Raw genomic sequence first — 21,637 nt, 5'->3', positions numbered from 1 at the left:
CTTTATCTATTTTTATCTCTGACGAAATTAGTCTCGTGAGTGAAATTTCCGAAGTTTGGTCGCGGTTAAAAGTCTCTCTTTTCTGAGGCGTGTATTGCAGAGCTACGCTAAAGGCTTGAGGCTAAGTACTTTACTTGTTTTTCGTGCATACTACTTACCAGATACAGTCCAAAATGCATCATCATCATAAAGAGGAAAAACGGGCTCTGCGGGTAAGACCACGATCGAATATACCTAGCTATTCTAGGCCTAGCTAGAAGTTTAGTTTTTAGAGAAGCATGTTGTTTCAGTGTGTATGATTGATGATGCCGATTGCCGAAGTTGTAGGTTCGAAAATAGAAAACTGAGGCTGAAAGATTCTGAACCAGACATCCTCCCTTATCAAAGAAGATGGTTTGATATGTGCATTCAGAATAAGCTTACAATATATTTAATTATTTATAGACTACTTTACGTTGTCTTTGATGAACATCAGTGCGACAACACTGAGTGAGAAACAACTAAAAAAATGTGACATTAAATTTAAACTAAAATATTGTATTTTCAAAAATGTCTTTTTACTAAATTATTACTCATATGATATTCATAACTACTTAACTGTATGTAATATAATTATAATTTTTTTTTTATACTGTATGAAGAATTGTTACTGTACTAACAGACTTTTTATTGAATTGACAGCAAGAAGCTCGTGCCGAACGCCAAGAACACAGGCTCCACAATAAAGCCGTCCACGCTGCCGTGCATGGTAACTATGCCAAGGCTGCAGAGTTAGAGGTAAACAGCTAAAAGAATCATTATGCCACCACCTACATTGGGTACAGCCTAGAAAGAGAACATCCACATATTTTGTGGAAATATTTTAACCCCACACATACCGAGAAAACAAAGTTTTGTAGACCAGCAATCCTCATAAAACTAATCCTAATCTTACATAAACAGATACCGGAAAGATGTATTTCTGCTGTACCTGCAGTGTATTAATATATTAATCAAATTTCTTTATACCGGTGCTGCAGCAAACACGTTGACAATGACGTACTTAAAAATAAAATTTGTATTTAACAGGGTACTAAAAATATTGTGTTTTGTTTTGTAGGTTCGAGCAGCTGGAGCTCATCACCGAGCTAATGAAGCTGGATATCGTGCTGACGTTGCACACCACAAGAGTCACGTACACCACCATGTACCCCCTCCTGTACATCACCATCATGTACCCCCTCCGGTGCATCACCATCATGTGCCCCCACGTCCACATCATCACTCACCACATGTGACTGTTGTACATGTAAGTAAACTATCCAATATAGATTTATATAAAGGCTTAAGCTAACACTAGTATTTAATATCAAATGAATTTCCCAAATAATGTTTTAAAAATTGATATATTATTCTCTTGCAGCATCATCATGAAACTCCTTCAGGCTACCCTACTGGTCCAGCACCACCCCCAGCTCATCCTCCTCCTGCTTACACCCCAACACCAGGCTATCCACAACCCCCTACACCAGGCTATCCACAACCCCCTACACAAGGTTATCCTCCACCAAGTGCACCAGGATATCCCCCTGCACCCGGTTACCCCCCTGCCTCAGGTAAGATGTTTACAAGTATACATACTGTATTGATGCCAACACATTTAAGAACATTTAATTTCTACAAAGTGCCAAAAATTACATTTTAATAACGTTTCTTTCTGGTTTTTTTTTATAGGTAGTGCATATGGGAACCCTTACCAGTAATTGGATTGCGATGAACGGAGAAATAGAAGAAACATACCACCACTAGATAAATTTGTAATTATTATTCCAATTAAGATAGTTGTGTGGTATTTTTACTTTAAAAAAGACCTGTTTAAATATGTTTGTCACAGAATCAAACACAAAATACAACCTTTAAATGTACTGTAATCCTATTGGAATTAAACAAGTAATTTTAATATTCCAAAGTGTGTACACCTTGACAAAAAGGATTGACTTATTAGTTATTAAACTAGATCCAGTATTATATTTTAAACTAATAATTGATTAATTCAATTATTCATTTTTATGTTTCAATTATTACTGAATTATTTAACTGTATATTACAGTTTTTTCTCAAATTAAAAGACCTTTAATGATTTTTAGCAAGACCACAGGAAATGGTCTCTTGCAATATCTTTTTAATTGAAGGGGAAAACTGTAGGCTTATTTTATATAAATTACTTAAATATTTTGTATTATAACAATTTTAGATTTAAAATTATATATAAGCATGTGGATACCATATTTCTGCTTTTAGTAAGGTGAATTATTTTGATAATTTTATATATAGAATAGAAATTAAAATAATATGTTGATATATTTTTATTATAAAGAATTGATTGATTGGTTTTGTCATAAGGCCACATTTTTTTCAAAAATCTATTAATTTCTTAATCAAATGACCATAGAATAAGATATTGTATAATGTTTGATTCTGTCCAAAAGTCTGTGAGAAATAAAATTAAATAAAAGTAATATTTGTGAAAGTTGTTCTATAAGTTTACTGTTACTATTTCAATTGCAACATTCCCTTATACAAAAATGTAAAATAAAATGACCAAAGAAGGACTGGTTTGTTTATTATGTGTCCAATCTACTGTGGAGTGTAGTTACATTGCAAACAGTACTTTATTTGTCGTATGAAATTAATTTAATTCATTTTATTTTATATAAAGTTTCGCGTACATGCGCAACGTTCACGCTTCAGTGGTTACACGTGCTAAACGTACTTCATTTGGACGCTTCCATTATATGGTAGGGTGATTGTATATTGGTGTTTTTTACACATATCGGATAATTCAACACAGTTTTGTAGCACAGAAATACGGCACTTTTAATATATATCGTTATATAGTACTGTACTAATTTGGAAGACACCAAAGATAGTGTAGAAAACAATAAAACTGCAATAAAACAGAGCCATATATATAAAGAGTTACGACATTGAAAATTAGAAGCCATTTTTGTGTCAAAGAATTCGCACGCTGAGGGCGCGCGTGTCTCTTTTGTATAGCGTTTTCCTATAGTTCATGCATTATTTTTAGATTTTTTATCTATGAAATAACGCTTATATTCCGTTTTTATTTTAGTAATTAATTTTATTAATGGTATTAATTTGGTAACATATATATATTGTGTCTATAATAACAAAAGAATAAATGCTAGGGCCTACATGCAAGTCAGGATACATCAAAGCATGAACCAATACAAAAAACACACAAATTCACCCCTCTTTTTATACAGTATATGGCTCTCTGTGTGTTTTTGACACAAACTTTCAGAGACTCGTTCATCATTTCATTTGTAATAATTTGCCTTTATTATTTTAATATTGTTCATACCCTATTCAATATATTAACAAATATATCCACGACACTTTATTATTTTATTTAGTCATCAAAGCATGCATTATGAATTGAAAATATTACATAATTGTTATTAATAGGACGTAGTTATGAGATGTTTCGTTCCAAAATCAATCAATCGAACTTTATAATGTACTAGCGCACGCGCGCGCAATATTCTTTGCCGCAAGTACTTCTGTACGCTGTGCACATCGATATTTCACCGTAAAATGTGCAATTACATTTTTTTAAATATAAGAAAAAGTTTAAAGTATTTTCTTGCTCCTATACTTTACATGCATTAACGGAGACAAGTTTGACACAAATTGATCTGCATATCACGTGACTATAATCCAATGTCGTAACTCTTTATATATATATGGCTCTGCAATAAAATAAGTTTTAGCGCCTCCAACATAAAACTAGCGAATAATAGTCTCTCATCATAACATTATTTGTATTTGATTACTTTGAAGCGGCTGGAATTACGTCTAATATGTGTACTTTTCGACATCATATTCAGAGAGAGAGAGATCGAAGGGCGGATCTTCTTTTGCAGAGTGGAATTAATGGTTGGTTGTTTATATTGAATCTTCAAAATGTGAACTATATTGTGAACTTTTACATTGTTATTTGATGTTTGATTAACTTAGATAAGCATGGCTCGAAGCATTAAATCACGTTATGCTTCAGATATGGCATTAGATCATTCGGCTAATTTGATGGACGGGCGAGGAGGAGGCGGAGGCCAGTCATCAGGCCTGGGATTGCGTTCCATGGCGCCGGGTTCGACAGCCAGTCTAGGCCGATCAGCGGTACACCAATCTCACGTTATTCCAATCAACGATAGTAAATATAAATCGAATGATAAAAAACATGGAAATGCTACTGACGGTTTTGAGAGAGGTTTTGAAAGAAGAACGGCAAGCCTTCCAAGAATTGTACATGATCGTGTTGTCATGAGCGTTGAAAATCTAACGGCTCGAACTCAATCCCAGCATTCTTTGGATCATTTAGAGCCGCTATCTGAAACTGTATCTGAAGCTCATTTAAATGACTATAATACGCCTAGGCCGGTGTTATCATCAAAAATGATAAATGGGAAGTCATCGTACAAGAAAACAAGAAAGAAGCCGTCGCTTAAAAATTTTGGTGGCCTTGTTCAACGCATGGTACGGCAAATGAAAACAATGGACGTTGACACAAATTCATGTTCCTCTAGCTCTAGCGAACATCTGGATAATGAACCGCAACCGCCAACTAATTTTAAAGAGAACAAGAAGAATACAAAAGTGACCAAGTTTCACTCCAATATTAATAGTGAGACGCCACGATTTTTAGGTGGTAAAATGCCAGGACTTTCCGGGTTAAAGAATCACGGAAATACATGTTTTATAAACTCAATTATACAGTGTTTAAGTAACACAGACATGTTAGCGGAATATTTTGTTCTTGAACAATACAAACAAGATTTGAAACGGTTAAAGCGCAATCGAAATAGTAAGAAATTTGGTACCAAAGGCGAGTTAACCGAACAATTAGCGATTCTCCTAAAGGCGTTATGGTCTTGTCAGTACACGCCGCAGTTATCTATGGAATTCAAGAAAGTTGTGGCGCGGTATGGAGCGCAATATCGTGGAAGTGAGCAACACGATGCGCAAGAGTTTCTCATGTGGTTGTTGGACAAAGTTCATGAGGATTTAAACAGTGCCACCAAGAAGAAATACAAAACATACAAGGTACAGTATACTATCTTACAGTACTACTATTACTGTAGTATTATTAATTAATCTTAATTCAAGTGAAAGTGTTTTAGTCGCAACGATTATAGGCAACGTCTTACAGTATATAAGTCAAAGATGCTCTCCTGTTGGAATACCATCCTGATATGAGCACTAGTAATTATTCTTGTTTATTTTAATTCATTTATATAATTTTACTTTCTATGGACCAGAGATTCCGAAATAAAAGATTGAATGAATGAATGAATAATAGGCCCTTAGGTCTAAAACTAGTTCCATGAACTCATGTTCTATGCATAAGATTATACAGTAGCAACTGTGATGTACTGTGTAATGTAATGATTTTACACAGGAAGTTGGAAGTTCATTTTCTTACGTTGCGTACAGACAGTAGTTTACGTTACATTGCATCGCTAGTGTGAACCAAGCTTAAGATAAAAAAAAGTAAAAAATAAAGATTACTGTACACATATAGTACTACAGTTTTTAGAATCCCTCCTTTGGGGAAAACCCTATAGGGAAGTAATCCCTTGATTAAAGGAACACTTTGTTGGGAAAACCCTATAGGGAAGCAATCCCTTGATTAAAGGAACACTTTGTTGGGAAAACCCTATAGGGAAGCATTCCCTTGATTAAAGGAACACTTTGTTGAGAAAACCCTATAGGGAAGCAATCCCTTGATTAAAGGAACACTTTGTTGGGAAAACCCTATAGGGAAGCATTCCCTTGATTAAAGGAACACTTTGTTGAGAAAACCCTATAGGGAAGCATTCCCTTGATTAAAGGAACACTTTGTTGAGAAAACCCTATAGGGAAGCAATCCCTTGATTAAAGGAACACTTTGTTGGGAAAACCCTATAGGGAAGCATTCCCTTGATTAAAGGAACACTTTGTTGAGAAAACCCTATAGGGAAGCAATCCCTTGATTAAAGGAACACTTTGTTGGGAAAACCCTATAGGGAAGCATTCCCTTGATTAAAGGAACACTTTGTTGATTACTGTGTTGGCGTTCTGTTTATGCAAATTACTCGCAAACAAATTCTTGCTAAAGATGTTAATGCAATTTATTGAACACAGTTAGCCAGAAGGCTACAATTTACTTGTGTACAAAGTAAACACTTTACTGTATTTATAGTCGTATTATTCACACCTTGCTTTGCGCTTAATCACATCCAACCCCTTTGTGTTAGGAACGTTTGCGGGAGCACTGATGTGTTTAATGGTCCAACCTCTTCACTGTTGTTTTTTTTAACTCAATGGAAGGGAATTAAAATGGAGGCGTATTACAATTTGTTCTTGTTTTACACAGAATTATGTTAATGCCATCATACAATATGTAATTTCAATTTAATGAAGAACAGTAAATTGTGTTTGTGGAAAATTAATTTACACAAACCAAAGAGTACAAGAAATAAGAAGCTGACAGTCACAAAGAGCTACCAATTCTTGAAAATAATGCTGTTCCAATTTTGTTTAAAACAAACCCAGGCCACACCTTCTCTAATCTATCTTTTAATTTCCACCCACTCCCCCCCCCCCCCCCCCTTCTGTGCTATTTTCAATATGTGTTTGATCAAAAAATGACCTGGATAATAATATGCAGCAGATTGTGACAGAAAAGTAACTAAATTCATTACTGTCATCCTTGACAAATACTATTTTTTACAATTACAGATTAGATTTTTTTGTTGATAAATTTGCATGCAGTCTGGTTCTTTAACAATTTAAATTGTACTGTATGGTATGATCTTCTTGTCTTGTTGTTTAAACGAAATGATAACATTTTATTTAATTGTTTCAAAGTCCACCCAAGTTGTTCAACGGTAAATTACGAAACCGAGTGAAGTTTGTTTGTATATTAAACTGCGTGTTGATTGTAAAGACAGAACCGATAATAGTACTGTAGGAATTGTTCAGCTATTAATACAGTGTCAGTTTTGTACAAATCAATGATGAATTCATTGTAAGATAATTCCAAACAAAATATGGTGGCTTGTGATTATGGATGATAATTATTATCATATTCATAACATATGGAAAATATAAATTTTAAAAAATCTAAAAAGTGGAACTACTGAATGTGCAAGTGTGCACATTTTATGCTTGCCTTCTAATCCCAAGGTCCAGGGTTCAATCTTGACCTAGTTCCTGACCTACAGTACTGTAGTGCCATCTGGAGTAACTCAACTATTGGCTCTACTCCTCTTACTTAATAGATTAATAGTCATTTTAATAATTTTACCTTTCTAAAGCCCTGTCTACACTATCAAACTAGTTTGATGTGCCCAAATATGGTAGTGATATTACCAAATATGGTAGTGATAATTCATGTTCATATGGGCACATCACATTTTTTGTCACATACTGTAAACTTTGATAGTGTAGACAGAGCTTAACATATTCATTAAAAAGTTGTTTGTTCACAGTACTGGCACAGTAATTATTATCGTCTTTTTCTAGAATTCCAACAGTAAAACAGATGAGTATCTCGCTGCGGAGGCATTAGCCAATCACATTCGATGTAACCACAGCTTCGTTCACGACTTATTCCAAGCCCAATTCCGGTCATCGCTAACTTGCCCGAACTGCGGGGAGCAAAGCAATACTTTTGACCCATTCCTCTGCGTGTCTCTACCGTTACCGCAGAGGACGACACGGCCAATCAACGTGGTGGTGGTGTACGTGAATGCTACGCCGAGGATCACACGATTTGCGATTACAATGAAGATCGAGTCCAAGATAAGCGACTTGAAAACTAGCATAGCAAAGACTTGCAATATTACAGAAACTAGAGTGAGTATTAGTTTTGTTTCTTTCCTTTTTTTCTGCAGATCCAACAATTTATTTTAAGCATGCTGCTGTGTATATAGTATGTAGTGTATGCTGTGCATGTACAGTAGTATGCTTTCAAAATTGTAAAGTACTTAAGGCATATTTTGAGGCATTAGTCAGGCCGTATCTTGCACTCAACACATTCAGGTGTGCTGTTTGTATCTTGGTGTACTGTAAGTTAGAGTGTGCTAGGTGCATTGAAAGACCAGGTCTGATACACTTTTTTCATCTGCTGAAAAACCATTTTCATTACCAGAATCAGGATTTGATCCAAGTATCCTAGTACAGCAAGGATTTTGACAGATTTTATTTGTGATCTACAATACTGCAGTCACTGCAGTATTACAGCCAGTAAATTCTGTTTAAATTGTGAATCTAGTACATTGCTTCAGTGTTTTGATTATTTAGTTTGTAGACTTTTTATTGAAAAGTTAAACATGACTACAGTATTAATCCTATGTATTTAACATGAAAATGTCATTGATCACTTCTTTTGGGACACCCGTATTTAGGGGACACACTCTATTATTAAGGGAACAATAGGGGGAATATATTTTTTAACATTATAGCCAACCCCTTTTCACAAGGCACCCCTTTGGTGTCCGCTTAATAGACATTCTGCTTTTTTGCAGTATTGTGGTAACCAACTGCACATTAATAAATAATAATTAAATAAATAAAATTAATTAATTTAGCTTCTTAGTCTCAAATCTTTTCATACTTTATATTTTCCCTATCCATGTAGTTTAATATTGATATTATTCAATGGATTACATAAGATATATAAGAGAGGATTGAAACTCCCAATTATAGCAAGTGTATATTATTAACTAAACTATTCTCCTGGTATACTAAGAACATGATGCTATTAAGCTGCGCTCATAGCCGGCAGCGTACTTAATTATAAATTTTAACCAAATAACTCGCTGATTTAGAATGCATTGTCTGGTTGCATAGAAATATTAATGGAATTAGTTTGCCTAGTTTTGTCAAAGATCCTCAGTTGTTTCTGTTAATGGAAATTTAGCAAAGATGTAAGCTAGGTGTTTTAGTATAGTGCGTTTGATTAACCACAGGGGAATTGGTTGTTGCAGATGTGTGGCGGACCGGTAAGTCATCAGGTTTTTAATCAAAAGGTTGAAAGTTCAAGTCTTCAGCGTGCATTTAAGATGAAATAAGGGATCATGTAAAGCTATGTTACAATAGCTTTATTTTTCCGAGTTTACTGCAGTAATCTGCAGGTGTTGCAGTATTCTGCTACTGTGCTGTAGGTACAGTTGCTATCAAGCACAAGCAGTTGTTGCAATTGGCCCAATATTTGCAACAATTCAATGATGATAATAGTATTCTCGAAACATGTCACATAATTTTAAGACAGTTTGCATTTTCATTTCCAAATTGATTCTCAAAATTGGTGGTATTATTATACATAATTCAATGAAATGTTTGCAAAATATTACCTGGATTTAAATAAACACTATTTGTTAATAATTTTCTTTGATATCTAATTATTGTTTAATTAAATATTTAAAATGCTTATTTCCAGATGATCTTGACGGAAGTGTACTATGATGGTTTTCATCGTTCTTTTACGGGCAAGCAGCCGTTGAGTGACATCCATGACGGAGACAGTATCTATGCCATTGAGATCACGCATAACCCACAAGACGTGGCAAACACCACTAACGTCGTTCCTTTCATTCATGTTCATTCCTTTAGACAAGCTCATGATGTCATCAAGTTTGTGTTTGTGAATCAACAGGGGACGGGTGTTAGTGGAAGAAGGTACAGTACAAGTTCTATTAAGCTCTGTCTACACTATTAAACTTTATTTGACAAAAAAATGTGATGTGCCCATATATGGACATGATGATGTCATATCACTACCATATTTAAGTATATCACTTCCATATTTGGGCACATCACACTTTTGTGTCAAAATAGTTTGATTGTGTAGGCGGTACTATATATAAATACTACAGAATAAAGACATTTTTATAAACTTTATCAAAGATTTCAACATACTTGAATTCTCTCCTCACTGATTGCCTTTACCTTTGGCATTGATATTAACTTGTCTTAAAATGACAAAGAATCAAATTTTATACATTTCACACAATGTGTAATTATCGCCAACTGGTGGTATAGTATCCAAGGGCAATGCATAAATAATAATGGGCAGCACACTCAACCTAAATTATTGTAAACAGTTTACACAAATTATGTGCATCTAATAATGTGTATTATCTAAATATGAAAGTTCACATTGAAATGGAAAAAATTTAATTTCATAAAGTGAACCAATCACAAAAAATGCTAACCCCTGATCAATTTTTTATTTAAAAAAAATATACGGTACTAAAATTGTTGATAAACGCTCTCATTTTGTAATATGAAAACAAGCTATTAACTATCCAAATTTGATTAAAGTACCTTAGTCTTCCATCAGAAATTGTAACGATCCATTTTAATTCTTGCTTAATTAAGATTCGGGTTACCAGTCTCGATTGAGGTTGACAGAGGTGTCACGTTTCAACAACTTCAAAAGGTCATATTGAAAGCGTTAGAATGTAATAACATAGAGGACGCCCTCAACTTGGTGAGTACAATGTCATAGTACTGTATGTACGCCCTCTCCACCATTTTTATAGTACGCCATCAACCATTTGAGTACAGTTTTATAGTGCACCCTCAACCATTTGAGTACAGTTTTATAGTGCACCCTCAACCAGGTTAGTAAAGTTGTATACAGTAGCACACTCTCAACCAGGAGAGTTAAGCTTGATTCCGACTAGGACGAAACGCAAGGACGTAAGCGCAACGTCAGTGATTTAACCAATCACAATCGTTGGATTATTCAAACTCTTGCTTGTCAGTGGTCAACTCACTTGCATAGCGCCTACATCCAAGCTTAAGGTAGGTTGTGCACCTTAGTAGGTTTGTCGCCTATTGTTACCTTCATAGGAGAGTTGTCACCTAATAGGTTCTCCTCCATTAAATTAGACGATCTCCTTAATAGTGGAATCTCGTATTTGAAAGAGAATCCATATTGCTTTTAGAATATCAATACAACAATATGTGTAATTGCATACATGATGTACTGTCAGTTTAAATCTCCTAAGACCAATAGATGTAGTTGAATACGGATGTTGTTGTACAACTAATTGACACAATTCATCTCCTATCCGTATATCTCTGTGTTTTACATAATTTTATCATCAATATACATTGCCGTTAGTTTTGTAACAACTACTCCGGACAAATTATCAATTTGTTTAATTCTTTCTCTTCTTCAAAGATGATTATTGTAATCTACATATTATTATAGGCAGCACTATCATGAATTAAAGTGAAATTTACATATTTTGTTAATTAAATATGAATATTCATGAGGCTCACAGCAGCAACAATTCAGAATTAGTATAGAAAAGATATCACATTCACAACATGGTGAAGAAATAATAAATGCCACAATAAAGAGCAAACAGTTTTGTTTATGATTTGGGTATCAGGATTTTTATGTAAAATCTTTTACATCCCCAACCACAAGCAAATGTTTAAATCTTCTTAAGTACACTAGCGTCCCTTTCACAGTCCAAATATGCCTACTGTATACGCATTTGTTTTTCTAAATTAATTCACCAAAAACCACCCACCAATAGTGAAAAGAACAATACGTTCACACTGATAAACACAAACATGTATTAATTTGACTTGACACAACTAGTGTACTGTGGAACCTTGGTCTGCTTTATAATTGCTAGCTACACTGTGGCCCTACATACAAAGTAAACATTTTATGTACTATACTATCATACACTTTCGGCTGGCATTCAAATAATCTATCGATGCATAATCCTCTATTGTATACATTATCACCTTCAAGGTGTTTCCATTTTCCTGTATATCCTCTCCAGGGACTTGAACTAACACCCTTAGTGGCGTAATGGCCAATTACACCTTAACTAATCTACAGTGTATAGCTATTAGTTGTATTGTCGCCATTTTAACTTGACCTTTGACCACTTATTGTATTAAAGTTTGCTTGAACCAGATAAGCTTCGCTTTATGCAAATTGAAATTTATAAAATGCAATACACAGAATCTATAATTTGAACTTAGTCAATCCCTGTCACAGTAAAAGTATTTTTAAAACCAGAATATTCAAAATATTTTACTACTTATGTTAAATATGTCATATCAGATATTTCTGCATACCACAACTTACTACTAATTTATTTTAATTTGAATTCTGACAAATAAAAAGCAGAGATATAAAGCTCTGTCTACACTATCGAAATAATTTAACATAAAAAGTGTGATGTGCACAGATATGATAGTGATATGTCCAAATATGGTAGTGATATGACATCATCATGTCCATATATGGGCACATCACATTTTTTTGTCACATAAAGTTTGGTAGTGTAGACAGAGCTTTAGACAAGGTAAGACAAAATAGTCATGTGCAAAACACATATACCGGTAGGTACAATCCAAAAAAGACAAATAATGTCAACAAATTAATTATTATCTACATCTACATCAGCTTCACAGTTTTCCCCCAGAAATTAAAATATTCATCCCACTTATCCTGCTGATGCTAAATCATTTTCTGCAGTCAAAGCATTGCAATGAGTTATATACCGTTGTATCAAAAGGAGGATGATTAGTCTAACGATTGGCACTGTGCCAAATTTGTCTCTCAACTAAATTCACAAATAGGTTCTTCTTCCCGTGTTCATTTCAGTTCATAATGATGTTGTGTATTGGTTGATAAATTATTAATGATCAACCAATTAAGGCTGATTGTGTTACAACTTAACGTTGATTGAAAAAAAAAACAGAAATTTGTTAGAGAGTATGTAGTAATAGGTGCATGTAGAAATAATTATTATACTTTGAAAAATGAAAAAATAAAAACAATAATTATATTGTATGTATTAGATAAAATAGTTATTTGATGATAGTTGATGATATTTGACACTGGTAGAATAATAAAATCTGGTATCCTTGGAGGCCTAAAACTATAAGAACTACCACAACCAGGCCTAGACCAATTTTGTGAGTAACAATAGCATAGATTAGCAATAGCATTGCATTGTTGGTGCCTGATTTCCCAATATTTGTTCATGTTTTTGAATACTTTTTCAATATTTGTTGATTTTATTTCAGGGCACATTGTTCAGGTTGGCAATCATTAATGAATCTGGGAATAGATGTTACATAATGGCTGACGAACTGAGACCATTACACAACTCAATGGTTAATAAGTAAGTATAGGTGTGTGAAGTATGTGGAGAAGACTGTGGCTAGGCTACAGGTGTGAACTTGTAGTATGTGGAGAAGACTGTGGCTAGGCCTGACAAGTACTGTACTGTACCGGTATGAACTTGTAGTATGTGGAGAAGACTGTGGCTAGGCTACTGGTGTGAACTTGTAGTATGTGGAGAGGACTGTGGCTAGGCCTGACAAGTATTGTACTGTACCGGTATGAACTTGTAGTATGTGGAGAAGGCTGTGGCTAGGCCTGACAATAAGTACTGTACTGGTGTGAACTTGCAGTACTGTATGTGGAGAGGACTGGCTAGGCCTGACAATATCATATTGGCAAACTCGAACCATATACTCATTATTAATTTGTTGGGAAATAAGTGTTGCTAACCCTGTAGTTGACTGGCCTGAAAGTTCTATACTGCATATATGGAGGGTTAAGCTCAACTAAATCTTAATTGTTGTTCAGTCGGTTTCACATATATGTTTCGTACTAAAGTTGTTGACACTTATATTTTGTAGGATGTTGCAGTTATCAGAATCGCAAGGAGAACCATGTCATGTGAAAGCTGTCATTGAATGGGACCGTGACTTACGAACCAGGCAAGTTCCATTTTAAATGTTTGCTTTCTCACCTCTTCTGCTTTGACATTTAACCGGGGCTTTAGCTAGAAGCAATGTCTCATGAGGACCCAAAAATACAAACATTGATAAGAATTATGTTTTTTTCTTCTTTAGATTCTCTCAATGGGTGTTGTCCATCTACATTGAAGAAGATGAGAGTGTGAAAGCAGAGAGACTTGCTCATCAGAAGCCAATTGGAGCTAATCTATTTGACTGTTTTGATCTGTATACTAAGGAGGAGATGGTAAGTGTGTACTTATAAACAATTAGTTTGACTTTCTGGAAAGTCCGATACTTTGAATTTGTTTTTTAATGGTAAAAAAACAAGGGTCCTTTGGGACCTCAAGAAAATTCTGGTCTTGGAAATATTCCGGTTTTCAGTCCAGTATTATAGACTTGATTGTAGTGTTTTCGAAAATTCAGTATTCTTTTAAAGTTCTACAACATGAGGGCCTGAAAAATTCTTTCCATTTGTTGAAATTATGATTACTGCTTTGTGTAACATTGTACAGTAGGTGATAGTATGCCTATAAATTCTATCTAATAAGTCAACTTTATGAGTTAAAGTATCGTACCTTTTTAAACAGTTTGATAAACAGAATTTCTATGTTTTTTTCCTAAAACAAATGATAATAAATGATACTTGACTGACTTGACTTGACTTATTTATATTGAACTCATTAATTAGTGAGAATGCTGTAGCTGTATAAATGTTTTTTCTTCTTCTATATTTTACCTAGCTTGGGGAAGATGACGATGCCTGGCACTGTTCCCATTGCAAGAAACTCCAACAAGGAACAAAGAAGAAACTTGGACTATGGTCCTTGCCAGATGTCTTAATCCTCCACCTTAAAAGATTCCAACAAGTTAGTGTTTTACATGGTGTTTATTCTGGAATAGCCGCTCAATAACTTCAATGCTTCCATACATCTATGCAAATTTTCATTATCAATTACACAGTCTAAATATTTTAATATATAAGCTATCCATCCCATCACAATTATATATTTTTGTATTTATAATGGGTAACCTCTTTAGTCAAAGACTCCCAGAGTGCCCAGTTATGATCAGTGACTGTGTGTGCACCTGGGTAACCCCCTACTCGTTTCGAACGGTGTACTAGGTTCTTTAAAGTACACATGAGCTAGATGTGTACACTGGACCTACGGTTTATAGTCCTTATCCAAGAAGACTTGTTCTACCACCAGAACCATGGAGCGAGTGAGCCTCGAACCCTTGCCGATGTTATGGCTAAGTAATTACAGTTCCACTGTCTTAACTGCTCGGCTACTCACTTGCTCAAAAAAAAGATAAAAGATTGTGATTATTATAATGCTTTTTTAAAACACATTTTCCAATAGTTTAATCTCTGGTCTATGATCACCATCAGATTCACATCAGTAGATTCTATGAATAATGACAAGTAGGTTTGTTCAGGAAATACTCTCGCACAACAATAGCAACAGCATTGTTGTTTTCTTATCTTATTTATTTTGTGACAGTGGACAATATAGCCACATTTTACAATGCATACTCCAATTCAAAAGTCTATTTACAATGTTATTTTTAGACTGGTTCCATACGAAGCAAGCTAAACACATTGGTGCAATTCCCCGTCAACGGACTTGATTTATCACATTACCAAGAACGCAGACTTACGCAGGGATCACATACGAATACGTTGAACACGCTCACGAGTTGGTCACCATGGCGACATCATCGGCGGCGCTCTATGCAATACAGCGACAGCAACATTTACGATCTTTACGCAGTTTGCAACCACATGGGAACAATGAGCGGTGGACATTATACCGGTTTGTTTTAATCTTTTTAATTTATCTGCCCCAAATTCATCAAATGTTTTCTGTCAGAAAGTGAGGCAGCAAGAGAGTATGTAAACATGCAATCTAAAGCTCTGTCTCAGTGTGACAAAAAAATGTGAGGTGCCCATATATGGACATAATGATGTCATATCACTACCATATTTAAGCATATCACTACCATATTTGAGTGTATCAGACTTTTTTGTCACATAAAGTTTGATAGTGTAGACAGAGTCTTAAGGACCAAACAAGACAAACACCATAATTCATGGCAAACAGAAAATTATCCAACAATTAACTAATATATTAGATCTACTATCTTTGTTGTTTTGCAGCCTATTGTAAAAACCCCACGGATAACCAATGGTACAACTTTGACGACACAAAGGTCATCGCAGTACAGGAAGACAAGGTCATCACAAAATCTGCATACATTTTATTCTATCACCGCAGATGCGTATCAAATGGCAGCGTGAGCTCCGGTAGTTCCACAAGTTCGTCGACCTCTGAGCATTGGGTGTACAGGACGCCTGCAGCGAAGGCGAATGGGTACAAGCACGCAAGTTCGCAAGGAAGCTCCCAGGACGAAGAGATGCTTAGTGAAGCTGGTAAAAATAATATGTAGTTAGGAGGAGGAGAGTGACGAGGGAATGATGATGGTATTGGTAGAGAATTAAAGAGATGCTTAGCGAAGCTGGTAAAAATAATATGTTTTTAGGAGTTTGGAGGAGGAGGAGAGTGGGAAGGGAATAATGATAGAGAATTAGAGGTTGATTGATGGAAAAAAGCAGTTGAGAAAAATAGAAAGAAAAACAAAACTGAAAAACAGCATTTTTCCAAATTTCTTCTTCATAGTTCTTTGCTACTATTTAAAATGCATTTGGAAAACCCAAGCACATTATATAAAGAGCAAAAAATATAAAGTTTGATTTGTTTTTGTTTTTGCAGAGTTGACTGAAAAGGATCCAAAGAAAAGAAATGCGCTAGGGAGGTTACAGCGTTCGCTCAGCATGCGGCTGACATTACGCAAAACCAAAAAGAAACACATGCACGCACCGATACCGAGAATGACAGCAGAGGCAGCAACAGAAACCGAACCAATGCCTCAGACATTAGAGGCCGATGCTGACGGTTCCAGTGTGAATCCGCCAGAATCAAGTGTTTAGGTTTGAAAGTTTTATTGATCTTTTAAAAAGAAATATTATATTAATAGATTATATAGTTATATAGTTTATTTTATCTTTCATCACACTTCAGCTGACAAAGGATACCATTTTAATTCTTGTTAAGTACGTTATGGATCATATTCAATTAGGCATTTGTAAGATTTAATTAGTGTGTGTATCTTGAATTTTCTGCTATGTAATAATGCCTTTGAAAGCCATATTTTGAACCTAGCTTGGTAGGATATGAGATTTCATATTACTGTACAATAAATAGAGATTTGTATAGATTGTATAGAGATGATTTCTCAAAAGTAGTTTAGTTTCAAATGCTGTTTTTTAGGAATAGATTTTATACAATTTTATCTGTTTTAGATCAATGGGACTCAATGTAACAGATCAAATTATTGTCATTTTAAAAGCATACATTTTACCTAAAATGTCTTTTCTACAAAGTTTTATCTGGTGTTTTATAAACTAGAGTGATCAACCCGATTCTCTGTACTGTATCTTAATTTGTTCAGTATCTTATGAAACATGCCATGATACGGTATCACATGTTTGTCACAAGTCACACCTGTATCATAGGAAATATTTTCACATGTGATGCTGTATTTATAAATGTTCATATGATACTCTGACATTTGCCTAGATACTCTGATAGAATTGGCTATGATCTATGTATACTGTAAATTCAGATTAAGTTAGGTATCATAAAAAAAAATAACCTTCATAGACCAGGGTGAGTTTAGAATGCCTTTTCATAGACTCTCATTATTCTACGCCTATTTGCAATTATGTATTTTAGATGTACAGTACTTGGTGTTGTCTTCTTTAGTCTGGAGGACACCATACCCTTATTACCATTCCTTTTGTGTAGGTAGGTATGTAAGCAGCAATTCTTAACTTGTGACAAATATAAACGTCCCAGCTATAATCCTTACCTACGTTAAGTCACGCTTCTAACAGTCGAAATGTTACAACATTTTACTTTATATTTTAACTTTGTAAAGTAATAATGGAAAATGAAAAAATGTATAAAACTAATCTGTACTGTGAATAAATTTGCAATAATCCTGTATTTTTTAGCAGAGTTTTAAAAAACAATAAATAATTTTATTGTTTTCTAAATTACATGTACAATTAATATTTTAAACCCATGTTTTCCTATGTATAAAGAATATTTTTAAATAATTATAAGTAATTCTCATAATTGTGTTTAATGATAACATTATTATACATTGACCCAACAAGATAATGGATCAAAACCACTAATTATGTGTTATAAGATGTTTGTATATTTTAAAATGTTGATAAATTGTTTTAAATGTAAATTTTATTGTTAAATGTGTAACTATTCATATTATCAGAAAACCAGAATTTTTATACCTCTGATTAATGTATGTATATTTGTATAAACAAATTGATGTCTATTTTATCAATTTCGTATTAAAGGCTACCATTTTTATTAATTTTTCCCCTTTTTTTGCTTGTTCTGATTACTATCAGAGGATGGTTTATATTCAATTGTTGTTATTTTATTTGTACAAGTAGAATATATAAGTCAAACAACCTTTAGTCTTTGTAAATCTCTTTAAAAACTCTGCAGCAACTGGGTTAGATTTAGTCTGCCGTTCCTTTCTGTTCGTATAACTCTATTGGCTATTAAAAAATAGTCGGTAGGCTAGCAAAGTGGTCAGTGGACTAGTAAAAGTGTACTAGCAAAATGGTCATTGGACTATTAAAATGGTCAATGGTCTTTTAAAATGGTCAGTGGACTAGTAAAATGGTCAATGAACTTGTCAAATGTCAGTGGACTAGTAAAATGGTCAATGATCTTTTAAAATGGTCAATGGTCTAGTCAAATGGTCAATGGCCTAGTCAAATGGTCAATGGACTTAGTCAAATGGTCAGTGGACTAGTCAAATGGTTGTATACATTGCAAAGCAAAGGCTTGTCTTTGTTATTATACTGATAACCAGTGCAGTTGTTTTATTAAATGTATATTCTTATTATAAATCTTGTATATTAATTCTATATGTATATTAAATATATTATGTTTTTGTCATACTACAAGCTCTTAGCCATCAAATAATATTTGCCAATTACAAAAGAGACAATAATTGCGTCTTTAATTTTTATTTAATACTTATTTAATTTCTATTATTTAAAACTAATTTGGTGGCGGTGATTTTAATAATTTAAATCTATTTTGTTTTGTATTTTTTCATTTTTATATACAAATTTATATTTTATTTAAATTTATTCAATTGTTAGTACAATTATTATTGTGATCCAACCCAAGAGATTTTCTTGGCGATGCTGTTGTAATGTCTGTAGAGGGCAGTAGAGTATATTTTAATGATTATATTTAACAAGAACTCAGTATTCATAAAGTAAGTTGTTAGTAAAAGTGCAGTACCTTGATGTTTTATGTATAATTATGTAATCAAGTATTAAAAGTAGGTACTTAATATTTAAATTATCGGAATTGTTGCCAAGTAAATATGATTTAAATTGTTTCTGAGGTGCACTGGATAATATTCTAGTTAAAAATCTTAAAATTAGTTGCCAAAAATTCATTTATTGTAGAGATTGCCAACAAATATATTTGAACCTATACCTGGGACACTCCTATTAAGTGAACGCTAATTGAAGGTACACTTTTTTGGTTCCCGGAGGTATCCCTACTGTATTATTGAGACAAAATTAAATATAATAATATACAGTAATACTTTTTATATCGATTTAAAATAATTTAATTGTGGAGTGGAATTAATACATACGTGTATAGCAGATGGTTTTTTTTAAACAAGGAGTTGTCACATTTACCCAGTCTCATTAAGTCAATCTAGTCTATAAATTCATTCAGTTTTCTAAGAATATGCAATTGGTCTGTAAAAAATTGTTTTTCAAATCGCTCACAATTATGAAAAAAAGGTGGAGCGAGTGAATTTGTCTCTGTATCCAGTTAATGCAAATGCCTAGTGCAGTCAGATTTTCTGTTTTTCACTATCAAGATCATTGCTGTGTGTATTATGAGACTAAATAAAGAATATACGTTTTTTTGCCAACATTTTTATAGTTGTTTAGTTTCTTGTAAAATAAAGCGATAAAAATCATTGTAATTTTAAAAATGGCCAAAATATGGACTAATAAATATACTAATATATAAAACTATGCAATATCATGAAAGGGTCTAAATTTGGCCATTTTTTAAAATTCTGTAGTACAGCCAAAATAACTCCTTTTTAAAAAAGTATTGAGGTAACATGCGCATGTTATAGTAACTAGTTATGTCAAAAAATTAAAGGGTCAAAAAATAATATAGTACAGCGATCATTTAAAAAATCCCTGTACTATAGTACAGCGATTACTTCATTATATTATTATTAATCCCTGTACTATATATAGTACAGCGATTATATTATAATTTTTCAAAAATCCCTGTACAACAGTACAGGTATTTTTTCAAAAATTTACCCAAAAAAAAATGCCCAAAATATGCACTTTTCAAAATACTATTATTATGCAATAATTTTGCTATTTATGCGCATATATTGCATTATCATCATCTTATAGATGTTTCGTAATCATATCAAACAATAAAAAGGTCAAAATTTGGGCATTTTTCGAAAAAATCCCTGTACTATAGTACAGGAATTTTTTCAAAATATGCACTTTTCAAAATACTATTATTATGCAATAATTTTGAAATATATGCACATAATATTGTGTTATCATCATCTTATAGACATATAGTAACCCTTTATACCAAAAAATAAAAAGGTCCAAAATATTGGCATTTTTCGAAAACAAATCCCTGTACAATAGTACAGCAATTTAAAAAAATCCCTGTACAGCGATTATTTAAAAAATCACTGTACTGTAGTACAACGATTTTTTCAAAAATTACTTAAAAAATCCTGAAATATGTATTGAGCCAATGTCACATTATGAACAAATAAAACGGTCGAAATTTGGCAATTTTTTATAAAAAAAATTACTGTACTATAGTACAGAAATTTTATTTTTTGAAAAAAAATCGACTTTAAAAAAATTAATTTATTATTATTTGTAATGCAATAATACAATTTATTTGGAGAAATTAATTGTTTTCTGCTAATATACAGTGAAATCATGCATGTACACTTACCTACTTACAAATATACACTTAAAATAGTGGTACCCGACCCAGTTATCATTTACGGAGTAATTCCGAGTTATAAAACATCTTCAATATCACACTAAAGAGATAATCCCGATGGCCAAAACAGGATGGATAAATTAAAATATAAAATATAGAAGGAATTTGTGAGGTACTTTAAATTAAAACTATTTAGTTTCCACTTAGAATTATGTATAATAAATAAAGCTTTATTAAGTTTCTCACTCCCAATCAGTTTGAGTCTTATGAACACACTTGGAAGAACCCAGTGCATCTCTGGGAAGAGTAGGAGGCAACAAGGGTACTAGACCATCTCAGCCTCTTTCGTTGTGGACAGTCAAAGGTTAAATAATGGGTGAGCATGAGAAATTACCTAGTCTGCCAATGCACTTTGTATAAAGCGAATGTGAATCTATTTGAAGCGCTATATAAGCAATTTAATATGATTTAATTGAAAGTTTCATTACATAATAGTATTATTTTTCAATAGTAATGAGATTAGAAAATAATGTAAGTAAAAAAGTTAATGATGCAATAATGAAGATACTAATGAAAGGCCTATCTGCAACAGACTACTCTCTGAGCACATTGTACAGTGGTCTTAAGCTGTATTGAAAGCAACAATTAAGAGATACAAATACAAG

At 33.4% G+C, this 21,637-nt stretch overlaps 2 protein-coding genes across 3 annotated transcripts; both read left to right on the top strand.

Moving 5' to 3' along the window:
* The first annotated feature begins 37 nt into the window (after positions 1-37).
* Positions 38-2,575, top strand: LOC144840893 (uncharacterized). Its single transcript, XM_078696975.1, has 5 exons — positions 38-212; positions 682-777; positions 1,100-1,288; positions 1,403-1,595; positions 1,714-2,575. Exons 1-5 carry the CDS (start codon positions 174-176, stop codon positions 1,740-1,742), a joined length of 546 nt encoding a protein of 181 aa, XP_078553101.1. The 5' UTR covers positions 38-173; the 3' UTR covers positions 1,743-2,575.
* Positions 2,576-3,908: 1,333 nt separating this feature from the next.
* Positions 3,909-19,901, top strand: LOC144840864 (ubiquitin carboxyl-terminal hydrolase 43-like). Of its 2 annotated transcripts, none has more exons than XR_013611966.1 (11): positions 3,909-5,106; positions 7,570-7,902; positions 9,488-9,726; positions 10,429-10,540; positions 13,117-13,214; positions 13,738-13,818; positions 13,954-14,083; positions 14,580-14,705; positions 15,410-15,653; positions 15,998-16,359; positions 16,611-16,747. XR_013611966.1 is itself a non-coding variant. In XM_078696930.1 (11 exons), exons 1-11 carry the CDS (start codon positions 4,027-4,029, stop codon positions 16,826-16,828), a joined length of 2,934 nt encoding a protein of 977 aa, XP_078553056.1. In that variant the 5' UTR covers positions 3,909-4,026; the 3' UTR covers positions 16,829-19,901. The 2 variants fall into 2 exon arrangements, 1 of the variants encoding a protein (XP_078553056.1); XM_078696930.1 differs by having other exon boundaries at positions 15,998-16,270; positions 16,611-19,901.
* The last annotated feature ends 1,736 nt before the right edge of the window (positions 19,902-21,637 follow it).

Source organism: Antedon bifida, chromosome 4 (assembly GCF_963402885.1).
Source record: "Antedon bifida chromosome 4, ecAntBifi1.1, whole genome shotgun sequence".
Classification (NCBI taxonomy): Eukaryota; Metazoa; Echinodermata; class Crinoidea; order Comatulida; family Antedonidae; genus Antedon; species Antedon bifida.
The sequence above is the reverse complement of the archived record's forward strand: the minus strand, read 5'-3'. Positions and strand labels throughout refer to the sequence as shown.